The sequence below is a fragment of the Aulonocara sp. 'chitande type north' Nkhata Bay genome, linkage group LG11 (genome assembly GCF_057382095.1).
Source record: "Aulonocara sp. 'chitande type north' Nkhata Bay isolate Kocher_YH1m ecotype deep benthic linkage group LG11, A_spYH_male_GT1.1, whole genome shotgun sequence".
Lineage (NCBI taxonomy): Eukaryota > Metazoa > Chordata > Actinopteri > Cichliformes > Cichlidae > Aulonocara > Aulonocara sp. 'chitande type north' Nkhata Bay.
This window is the reverse complement of record NC_141354.1, coordinates 27,167,534-27,179,668: the sequence shown is the minus strand read 5'-3', so window position 1 is coordinate 27,179,668 and position 12,135 is coordinate 27,167,534. Positions and strand designations below refer to the sequence as shown.

At 39.5% G+C, this 12,135-nt stretch overlaps 1 protein-coding gene across 1 annotated transcript; it reads right to left on the bottom strand.

Moving 5' to 3' along the window:
• Window positions 1-2,052: 2,052 nt before the first annotated feature.
• Window positions 2,053-5,871, bottom strand: uts2r3 (urotensin-2 receptor 3). The gene is made up of 2 exons (XM_086311635.1): window positions 5,628-5,871; window positions 2,053-4,172 (listed from the first exon to the last, which is right to left on the bottom strand). Exon 2 carries the CDS (start codon window positions 4,072-4,074, stop codon window positions 2,935-2,937), a length of 1,140 nt encoding a protein of 379 aa, XP_086167761.1. The 5' UTR covers window positions 4,075-4,172; window positions 5,628-5,871; the 3' UTR covers window positions 2,053-2,934.
• Between the last annotated feature and the right edge of the window lie 6,264 nt (window positions 5,872-12,135).

Sequence of the window (12,135 nt, the reverse complement as noted above, 5' to 3'; positions counted from 1 at the left end):
CTCGAGACAATGACACCCTCTGTGGTCTCAGGATGAAATCTAAAGCTTCTGTTGCACGACAGGATAAAAGTTATGATTGGCACAAATCCGCCTCTGCAGCTACCAACACAAAGTTTAAAGATTGGCCGGCCTGCCATCTGAGACAATATTTTCCATCTTATTTCATTGGGTTGACCAAACACAGTGTATTTGAAGTTTATCAAACACTCAGTCATCCCTGCAGATCTGTGGCAGGACTTAATCACCTGATATATGGAGGTTAGAATACATCGACACCTCAAACCTGCCCGCTATGCAGAGTCAGAAAATTGAACAACAAGCCCTGCGTGCTTTAATATCCACACTCCTGTTGAGTGTCTTTTTTGGATACCTTTCATCTTTACACAAGCTACACCCTCCATCTTCTGTCATTTTGGTATGACCCCGGGGGTCCCAAAATCACTGAGTCTCATATTAAGACGCCTTATTTTAAATGTATACTGAGCTGGCGCTTCCTCTGAAAGAAATTCCATTTCAGTGGATAAATGTGGTACTCGGGTCTCAGTTGTCTGTGAACGGTGGATGGATATTGCATTAGCTTTGCAACAGAAGCGCCCCCGTGGTGTGACTGCACAGGGCTCTGAATAATAACTGCAGTGGGAACGTTATGCTGAGAAGTAGCCGTGCCAGGTAAATAGAAACACATGGCAGGCGGCATGAATTACTGGAGAGCTCTACAGCCTGCAGAAATAATGGCATCGCAACGCAGAGACACACACAAGCTCCCTTTGACAAACGCTTTTGGTATGTGTCTCTTCAACCTGTTACTGCTCAAGCAGTAATGAGACACATGACTTCAGAGCTTCTTGTGCAGTCCGGAGGTATTTCTTGAATATATCTACTTCATGTGCAGATAAATAAACCTAAAATTTAAGTTTAGGTTTCATTTTAAACTGCATTATAGCATTAAATCAAATTATCCATTGCCTGCACGCTCCCATTATTAAATCTTCCTCCTTTTTCAGCGGATCGCTTTAGGGATCACTACTGTGAATCATCTGCTTATTAAATGGCAAGAAAAAAATGTTGAGTTGCTAGATATTATAATTTGTATATTATAATAATATTATAATTTGTGAGTTTTACTACTTTGGTCTCCTGAAGTATTTGGTTATTTTTCTAAAATGTTGTCTCAGATTCTCCATGAGCATTAAAATGAAAATGTTTATAACTTATTTCTTGAATTATTTTTATGAGGAGGTATGTCCTCTTAAAGGAAAAGTTAACCACCATCAGCACAGATGCAGACATACTGTAAACTTTAGAAAATAAGTGGAAACACAGTAAAAAAAATAAGATTTTATGGCACGTTTTATTTTTGAACTTGTTGTATCAGTTACGCTGAGCCAGTGCTGTTCTGAGTTTCTGTGAGCTTTGATTGATTCGTTTTCAAAACACTCAAATCTACCCTGATATCTGATCTTGTGGCTCGTGTCTGTGTTTTGGCTTCCTCGAGCCTCCCGGTGTTTTCTGAACCCACTGCACAGGCAGAAAATAAGTGGAGAAAGATTGGAGATGGCATGTGTCAATAGCCTCAAGCCAGACTTGAATCAGGGACCATATAATCACATAGTAACTTAAACCCCTTGACCTCAAAGTTCACACCTAACCAGAAAGCTCTGTGTTTCTGACCAGTTACACTCTGCCCCTTTTGTCCTGTTATCCCTTCCCCAACGTTACTCCTGTCTGTCAAACGGCAATATTTGCTCATGTGCGTCAAAGAGCAGCAGGGTCTGCGACACAGTACAGAGCAGCCTTTGAGTCAGACAGACAGAGACAGACCTTTGCAAACGAGAAAGACCTTCAGGACTGGCTGTCATGCTGACACAGACACAAACAAAAGTACGAGTGGAACTCAAGGACTTCTTGACCGTATTGTGCCTTTTCCTTAGCGATCCACATATTTTATACCTGAACTTTCCTGTTGTCTTGACATTTGTTGTTGTTTTTTATATTTTTAGATTTCTGGTGGTGTTGATTACCATTAGTAAAAAGATCCAGTGACACAGTGAATTAAAGAAAGCGTACTCTTTATTCAAGACTATATATTATAACCTATATAAACATCAGTTATAGTCAACACCAGTAGAGAGCATGCAAAGCATCACATGGTTCATAATAAGCCAACACATTTTCAAACCCAACATGCAGGTCAAGATATAATTTTAAAAACAAATTCTCAAAAAAAAAAAGAAGAAATGTCAGAGATTGGGGGGAAAAAACAAAAAGACTTCTGACCCACTAATACATAATTCATTATGTCCACAAACAATAACTCAGAAAAATGTCCCAGCGAGGTCCCGCGCAGACACAACCTATTGTTAAAAAACAAGCGTTTCCTTTGATTGTTCTGAAAATAAGGAGAAGAGCTTCAGGGCTTTACTGGAAATGCTTGTGCATATGCAGCATGTGGTATAAACCCAGGCTCCTAATGATTACTGCACTCTGTTTACTAAATAAAGCTGACGGTTTTGTTCTGGGGTTAAACAAGATGACGCGTGTACACATGTTGCTGTAGTATCATTAGTGACACTGCATACATTTCCCAAAGTTAAAAGAACATTTTAAAAACCAAATTAAATTATGATAATAATAATAATAATTCATTATCAAAGTGACAGTGGAATATTTTGCAGTTACAACTTTAGGTGACACATCTTAAAGACTCAAAGACTCAAAGAAAGAAAGTTAATCTCCTAATAGGAAACATTGTCCTTTTTACAAAGCATTTTTGCAAAGTGCTATCATTTGGGTAATGTTTTTCTACTTCCCTGGGTTGCAGGCTAAGATGAAGTGAATGATCTTTGGTGTCTATTATAAAGCATCCATATACAGTACTTGTATGTGCACATATACATGCACACACTCACATTATGGTCTATTATTATAGTGACACTACTCCAGAGAGCTGCTTTTGCGGCACAGCTGATTTGCTGATGTCAGCAGCTGTCGGTTGCTTTTTCGTTTTCCAGTCAACAGTGTGTAAAAGAATGGATTCACACAAGAGTTTCCGTAAGTCAGACCTGTGAGGATACGATTCACTGTCACCTGTGTGCCCACTGGGACTGTCCGCAGCATGTCAGGCTTGTAGAGAGGCAGCAGCTGCCAGATCCAGAAGGGAAGAAAGCAGGCCCAAAAGGCCAGGACAATCCCCAGGATGAGGAGCAGGACTTTGGGTTTGGGAGCACGAGGAGGACAAGCATTGTTGTTGTCAGTGGCCCAGGCTGGTCGTGTCTGTGACACCCAGTAAAGGCGACCCAGTGTTGCATAAAGTGCTCCAATGGCCAGCCCGGGACCGAGAATGCTAGTGCAGAAAAGCACACTCAGATAGGCTTTGGAGCTCTCCTCATCCCATGCTGGGACGCACAGCTGGCCCTCCTGGTCATCCCCATCTTCCAGGTGCAGTGTGATCATCATGGGCAGGCTGAGAGCCACCGCTAGCCCCCAGGCGAGGCCTACACGCAGCAACTTGGAGGAGTTGGAGGATGAAGTGTGTAGTGGGTCAGCAACAGCCCTGTAACGGTCCAAACTCATGGCGGTGAGAGTAAAGATGGAGGCGTGCATGGTGAGGAGATCCAGGCTCAGCAGGAGGCGGCATCCAAGCTCGCCAAAGGCCCAGCCAGATACCAGGCTGTCATACACGATGAAAGGTGCGGTGAAAAGGTACAACAGGTCAGCTAGAGCAAGACTCAGCACCTGGAGGTGAAGAGAGGAGGAGGAGGTAGAGGAGGTAGAGGAGGTAGGAGAGCTGGAGTTGGCAAGGCATGATGGTAAAAGGAGTCTTGTCAGGCAGCAGGCTGGTAATGCTCCACATCTTCTCCTGCTTCTTCTCCTGCGCCTCAGAAGGAGGACCAAAGTGTAGAGGTTTCCTGTGATGCCCAGCAAGGAGAGGAGAGAGAGGAAGGAGCAGAAGAGAACTGTGGATGCCAAACTGGGTGATGGAGAGATGGAAGGAGAGGAGGAAGGCACAGAGAAATTGGAGATAAAAGGGGAGGTGTAGGTAGAGGGTGGTGGCAAAGAGCCTGAAAGGTCCATAGTGTGATGTTTTTTGTTTTGTTTTGTTTTTTAAAAAGGAGAAAAAAGCTTTAGAAGGAATAAAGTCAGTGAAATATCAGCTGAGTAAAAACGCAGTTCTAGCAGAGGCAGAAGGGGAATGGATGGGGTCAGGGAAAAAGAAACAGGTGGAGAGGAGAGCAAAACAGTATCTGTTAGATTTTTCAGTATATTATATATATATCCTCTTATTTTTACTCTCTGGTCACTCTCTGGTTTTAGGAGATTTTATTTTCTCTATGTGTGTTAAGAAAAACATAGGTTGTATTTGGATTTTTGAGGGTGCCTCAGTTTGATTTATGCATATTTAAATCATAACAACCAATAAATAAAGTCATATAAACATGCAGAAATGAAAGTGTCAGCTAAAGCAGAACCCTCTCTGGTTGGCACTGATTTTATAGTTTTATACACTGTTAGAAAAAACATCTTAAAAAAACAGTAATATTCCAGCAGCTGGGGCGCCAAAATAATACCGTAAAATAACAGAAAATAACTTACTCATAAAAATACGGTTATTTCCAGTAATGAAAATGCAGTTTTACAATTCCCCTCTGGCCATCAACAGTAGGTGAAGTGTCTTGCCCAAGGACACAATGACCGAGAGTGTCCGAGCCGGGGCTTGAACCGGCAACCTTCTGATTACAAGGCGAACTGCCAACTCTTGAGCCACAATCGCCCTAAGCTGAGTGATACTGTTGTGGTTTTAGTAAAATAATTGGATTTTCAGAGCAGGAGGTCTCCAAATGAAGACAATGAATCTAGACTGAAACCTCTCGTTCTTTGTCAAGGTCAGCAGTTGGTCAATAATTTAGAGACGGCTTAAATCAGCAGACTCAGCTCTAAATGATTGCATCTTTTCTTTAAATTGTGTGTTATGAATATGGAATACGTACTAGTTTTATTTTCAAGGACAGAAATACATTATCAGACAATTCAAAACTATGAGCTGGTTTGACTGGCAATTTTCTGGAGCAACGTAATCAGCAGTGACATCAAAGCAGACGTGGGGAGCCTGACAGAAACGGGCTGCGTGATTCGCGGTGACCCGGGCGGCACCGGGGTTAAGAGCTACTGTTGAACTCTGGAGGAGCGGCTGAACCCCTGCGGTGCTGCGTGGCTCCACAGGTTACTTGCTCCCTTTAAATAACAGCGATATTAATGACAGGGCCTCACAGATCAGGAAATTTTCCAAAATTTTAAATGCTTTAATTCTCAATTTACCCACAAATTTACCCACAAACAAAATAATTCAAACAATGTGGTTTCAGTGTGTTTAAAGACTGCACTGTCAGCATTTAATTTATGGCACTTAAAATATTTAATCAAGGCCTCAAAGAAAACTTTGAGGAGCCCCGAATTTGGGGAAAACATCATGTAGTAACTCTTTTTTAAAAATAAATAAATAAGGCTACTGTATGTCATTTCTCTAAAGCAAAAACTTTTTGGTTTCTGAAATGCTTTTGAAAGCAGAGAAGCTGCCATCAGTATAGTATTAATCAGAATAATTACTGAGATTTCTTTTAGAAACTTACTTTAGATCAGTTTAGTCCCAGACACTGTAAAATAATATTCCTTTACTTGGTGAAAAAACTCAGTTCCCATTTTGAAAGCTCCCTCTTCTCATGTGTTGTCTTGAAATCCCCTCTGACCTCTTCAGCCATAAATTGAGGTTTTCGGCTGATTAAATGCAGTTATGTGGTGATAATCTTCATCCAAAGCCTGTGAGCTGATCTCCGCTGCCTGTCTCGCTGTCTGTCCACAGCTCAGCCACTGATGTGTCTGACCCAACTGAGTGTGTGTGAGTGGAAAAAAGGGGTGGGATGGGACGCTAAGTGAAGGGAGGGGGTTACCCTACATACTGAATATTAATACAGAATTGTCCTGGTCCAGGGAGACCCCGCAGACTGAATTAGAAGTTTAATTTTTCCCTCATTAGAAGCATAACAATAAAAAAAATAGAGCAGTGATTTATTTTAATCACTCAGTAGTTAACAGTAAATAGTAATGCTTTCAAAAGCTCTGAATTATGACTGACGGTATCCTGTATCCTGAGTGTGCCTCCACTCAGCAGTGCTGAGTAAGGATGTAAGAATTTAAAACAAAGGTATTATTAGTGTCTATATTTTATAGCTGGGTTTTGGGGGGGGTTACCGTAAATTTCATGACTCTCTAATAGTTTCAATACCTTTGAACCAAGCATAAATCTCACTGTGAACTCACTGAAAGGTCTTTCCATGAGAGTTAAGAGTCTGACCATAAATGGTGTCCTAACATCATATTTTGGGAAATAATCACATGGTCTGTAATTCACAGTTATAACAGCTGCTGCATAAAATTTAAAAACCTAACCTACCACTAAAGAGCCATGAAACCTGAATATTTAATATCATAAAGAAGCAGGTTTCTTTATGTTCAGGAAAACACTTTAGTAAGGACATTTATATAAAAAGGCAAAAAAAATGTAGGGAAAAAGCAAAACTGTAAAACGGATGCTAGTGTAAATGTTATTCCTGTTATTACTTCATTGGCCAACGTCTTTTCTGTATTTGTTTTATAAACCCTCGATAAAGAAAGTAATGTCAGGGGCACTCAAATCAAAATGCTTTCCTGTCCAGACATACACACAAAAAATGGACTCAACAAGCACCTAACACGACCTGCACTATTTTATAGGCCAAATGGTCTTCAACGTGGCTCGCTTTGTGAATAAATCTTGACTTCTGCTTCATACGTGGAAAATGTAATCATATATATAAAAAAGACCCTTAAAATTGAGTTAAAATTCTCTGTGGGAATTGCAGCGAGACAGACTGACACAGCAGTGGTATTTGTTGTCATTTTGTGACACACTGCAATAACTAATGCACTTCAACTTACACCCAAAGTCAATACCATACAGCTCGTGTTCCAACGTCTCACACCCCCACGAGGGATTTTTATGATGATTTGGTGTTTAAATTATAGAGGAAATTAATTACCCACTATACTTGCCCGTATCAACATTTTTCCATGTCAGAGCAAAGTTGAACTGGTGCAGACTCACTGAATAAACGGGTCTTTCAGAACTTATAGTTGCATGTTATCCACTGAGTTGTTTTTGGCTTGGCAGTTGTCGAGCCTACAGCTGTGGTTTGCCAGCTTCAAGAGGTTAAGCAGCTTGGTAGTGATTTAGTTGAGGCTGCCCAGTAAAATGTGTATGCTGTGTGGCTCGTGCTGGTGGAGGGGACTCCATGTTGGCTGCTTCATACATGTGAGGACATACATAAGATAGACAGAGACAGGCAGTAAAGACGAAAGGGGGTAGGGGGGGACATACCTATCCCCACGGGGTGTGAGGAATTTGAACAAATACCTGGCACAGACATGCCAAAATAGGGGATTGGGGGGAGAGGGCCATATGCATGTGAAGACCAGGCTCCCTCATACAAGGAGATGGACAGGTATATAAGTTGAGTGGATAGAAATGAGTGCCAAAGTGGCAAGAAAGTTTTATTAAAGGGGCATCAGGTGGCCTGCTCGTATCAGATGTACAGCAGTGTAGAAAGTTGAGTTGAGTTGTCAGATGAGTATGAACAGTGAAACCAGGCGTTTGGGTGCAGATGTTACTCATATTTAACATGGAGCAGGGAGAAGCAGACTGAGAGAGTCTGAGTGCTGCGCTGTTTATTTGTCTTTGTCAGAACACATGTCTGCCCAGACACATTATATAATTTCTAATTAAATTTACCTGAGTGTGTTTTTTCCTATACTTTGACCTAAAGATCTTGTATTTAGTCTCTTTAATATCGAGTATGCAGATCTAAAGCCCAGAGCTAACCTAACCCCTTTTTTTGTAACTAAAGCTGTATACAATGGGCAGAGCTATGCTGGTTTTGTATTGTGTAATTGTAGAAACATTTTCTTTTATATGTTAAAGAGTTAAATAATGACTGTTATTTTTTAAATCTGACTCTATAACTATAGATTAATTTATAAAGTGACTTTTTTCATTTAAATAAATTATATTTATCTGTTTGACAAGATCACATACAGTCTTTTGTTTGTTTTTGTCAATTAATCACCATATATAACATTAGCTTGTTTGATTGACAGTATTTGGTAAACTGTGATGGGAATGTTTTGACTAAAATGCTAAATCACTTGTAAAAGCTTGATGAAAATTATTTCTCTGCTCATACATTAATGTATTAAATGATTTAGCTCAATGTGATAACACTATCTTAATAAATAAAGTAATTTAATAACTGTCTTATAGATGGATAAAAAAAACTTTAGGGCAGGTACAGATCATAGCTGACAGTGAATGGATTGCATATGGGAGTCTATCCGCTGCACTTGCCTGACATAGTTCATTAAACTAATTGTGTGGCTGTCAAAGAGAAACATTCGCCACCACCTATAACACTCCCAGGTTTCTGGAGGGCTGAGATATCATTAGAGCACACAGTCCCTGGGGTGTTGTTGACTGCAGGATTTTTAAAACAAAAGAAATCTTGATTTACTTTTTTATTAGTCAGTATTATTCTTTATCTTTACAGTACGCCCAATTGTAAGTGTTGCAACCCTATCCAATCAGGACCTAGTCACAAAATGACAAATACCCTCCACGTAAACACAAACAGCTCCCTAACCTTTTCCTGGCTGTCCTTGCTTTCCTCAGTCATTTCATTAATTAGCCAAACCATTTCTGAGCAAACTGACTAACAAATTGCCTGCCGGTGAGAGTCCTCACGTCGTAGCCTTGATTAAATGGGCGGACATTTGCGTTCATGACAAATGGTTGTTGGACTGGGCTGATTCACAACTTGTGATGAGTTATTGATCCCCACTACGCCCCCCCCCCCCCCAAAGCCTGTCTGCTTTGCAGTTACACATCAAATTTCTCCTGTTCCCTCAATACAAACCTCTGTGAGAGCACAGAGCTCAGATAGATACGCTTTTTAACGTACAATTCCCTACTCATCTACTTTTATTAATTAAATACATAAATAAATACATCAGATTTTGTAGATTATGCAGGGCTACTCTTTGTATTAATGACTTCATTTTGTAAAATTACAGAATAACTTCAGCATTTGTCAAGTAGAATTTGAAGAGTTTAATTAACATGTCAGTTTCAAATTTATATTTTTACTTGACGTATACTTAATGTTTTAAATTTCCTAACCTCCTGAGACCCAAACTCTTTCATGGCATGCATTTGTAATTTCTCTTTGCTATTTGGGCTGATTGGGACCTGATGAATGTAAAAACAAAGAATTTGATTTTTTTTTTACCGGATTTTTGTTTCTGAGAAAAATGAGATCCACATATGAGGACACTGGTTTTAAGTTTCGACAGAACAGTGGCAGTATAACGTCCTCGTAAGCGGATATCAGGCCCTTGTAGAGAAAAATTTAGTATTTTGGTCTAGACAACCCAAAATGTGATGTCCACATATGTGGACGGCAGGTCCTAGGAGGCTAAAATAGCATTCAATGCAAACATCATTAAGCTTCTTAATTAATTCCATTATTACATCTGTCTGTCATTGTTTTAATACTATTCTTAAAGCACTTATTCATGTTGGCACGTTCATGTCTTCATCCTATTGCACTCATGGTGTCGCAGCTTAAAAATAAAACACAAACACTTTTATTTACCCTTAAAGTGGAAAAATTACATTTGCAGATGTTTTATTTGTGGCCTTCAACAGTCCCAGTTTCTCCCCCGTCTTAATGAACTGATTGAACAAATTCAAAATAAATCTACTAGAGAATTTTCTAGACAGTCCTTTTTCAGAAGCAGTGCTTTTGTGCATTTGGTCCTATTGAGTATTATACCTGGAACACTATACCCTCACAATTAAGGAGCACAAAATCTCTTAACTCCTTCCCCAGACCTATACAGCAGCAAACTGGATACTCGTGATCTGAGGTGATGTCACCCTAACTCTATTTTTACTGTCTGTTCTTAGTTAAAAATTATGTTAATGTCTTTTTGTGTGAGTTTTCATAAATGTTCTTCAGTGTTTGATGTTTAATATTTAGTTTATATTTAGTCTTCTGGATCTCATATGTGCTTAGATGCCTGCAGATGAAATTATTTCCAAATCAGGCACATTTACATGCTGGATTTTGGTGCTCATAATTTAATGTGAATCATATATTTATTGTTAAAGAAAAAATAAAATTAAACAAACTAATTCAAACTAGATGTTTTTTAACCTTACATACAGGGTATGTAAGATTCCTACACTTACTTTCAGTCACATTTCTTTTGTTCTGTGCCCACAAGAAGATTTAACCTCTCCCGAACTCTTTCATGGCATGCATTTTTAATTTTTCTTTGCTATTTGGGTTGATTGGGACCTGATGAATGTAAAAACAAAGAATTACCAGATTTTTCTTTTTTTTTTTTTTTACCTAAATTTCGTTTTTTTTAAAAAAGGAGATCCACATGTGAGGACATTCGTTTTAAATTTTGATAGAACAGTGGCAGCATAACGTCCTCGTAAGTAGATATCAGGCGCTTGTAGAACAAAATTAAGTATTTTGGTCTAGACAACCCAAAATGTGATGTCCACATATGTGGACGGCAGGTCCTAGGAGGTTAAGCAACACCGCACACTGAATAAGTATTCGCCTAACCCTGGAGTCACAGAGCATTAGATTTGGACATTTTGCAACCATAACAAAATCTGGAACTTGTTGTTACATGACACTGAGCCGGAGTTTGCTCCTCCATCTGCAGAAATCAGATCAGCCTTTCACAGGCACATGTGGAACGTTATCATAGCAGCCAGCCGGGAATTGGACTGTTGCTTTGCAAGTGGGATTGTTTAGTAATGCCATCATATGAGATGTTGTAGGTGTTACAGAGAAAACTCTCAATAACAATCCACATGTTACAGACAATAGCACGTAACTTTAAAAGCATTTCTGTGAAAACAAAAGTGTAAGTAGGGATATTTTCTGTCTGTCTAGCTTCTTTCAAGTCATAAAACACCTAAGGTGTGAAGCTTTTCTCTTTTAGTGTCTGCACAGCTGCTCATTTGAAATCTTCCCCTGTAATTACACTCTCAGAAACCAGGTGTGTGTTGCCCCTGGTCAATTAGCAGCCCTGTAGTCTGATTAGCTAAAAACCAGTTTAGGGTATAAAGCTTTTAAGTCATTTAAAGTGCAGGTTGGTTGATGGATGCAAAAATTGTTTTAATCTGCCCACTGGTGGCTTAGATTCAGTACTGCAACGCCATGCATCCATCCAATAATAATATAACAGGCTAATTATGCAACCCTTCAGTGGGAACAAACCAGCATGCTAAAGCAGTATTTGCCTGAGCCTCAGATATGTGGTCGCTCTCCTTCTCACACTGCAAGCCTGCTGCAGACATTTCCCTCCAAACTGTAAAAACCAAAGTCAAGCAAGCACCCCATCACCTTTCCAAATCACTGTTGTACAATAAATATCAGTGTCTGAAGCTAAGCCATATTTGAAGCTAAACAGTGGAAATGTTGGCTCACTGTTTAGCAGTCAGAAATGAGCACTGCTGGTGGTTTAATGCACCATTACTTGCCAAACAAGTAAAAGGCAAAGTTTTGTTCCAGATGTACATATTTCTCCTCGCTGTTTGTTTTAAGCCACAACAGCTGCAACAATTTACCAGCATCATAACACAACACAAAAAGATCCAGAAGACCGTTTGACATGTATTTATCTATTTTCAGGCTTTTAAAAATATTGTTTATATGGAAAGAGGACAGAGCAGAGAGAAGGGCGAGATGGTTATGATGTCATTTTAACACCCATAACCATCAAAGATTATTTGAATTAGCAGATGTCTGTGCCTTTTAAACACAAAGGCCAAAAGGGCAAGCCCAGGAACCACATTAAAAAGGCACCAAATTGCAAAGAAATGTCTTTAAATTAATTTTGAAACCAATGTTCTGTTGTCTTAATAAAAACCTGGAGTTTCTTTCTAAAACTCGTGTTTTTCTGATAGTTTGCAAAGCCTGACATCACCATGCCGTCCCACGTCACCCTCTTTCTGCGTGACTCTTC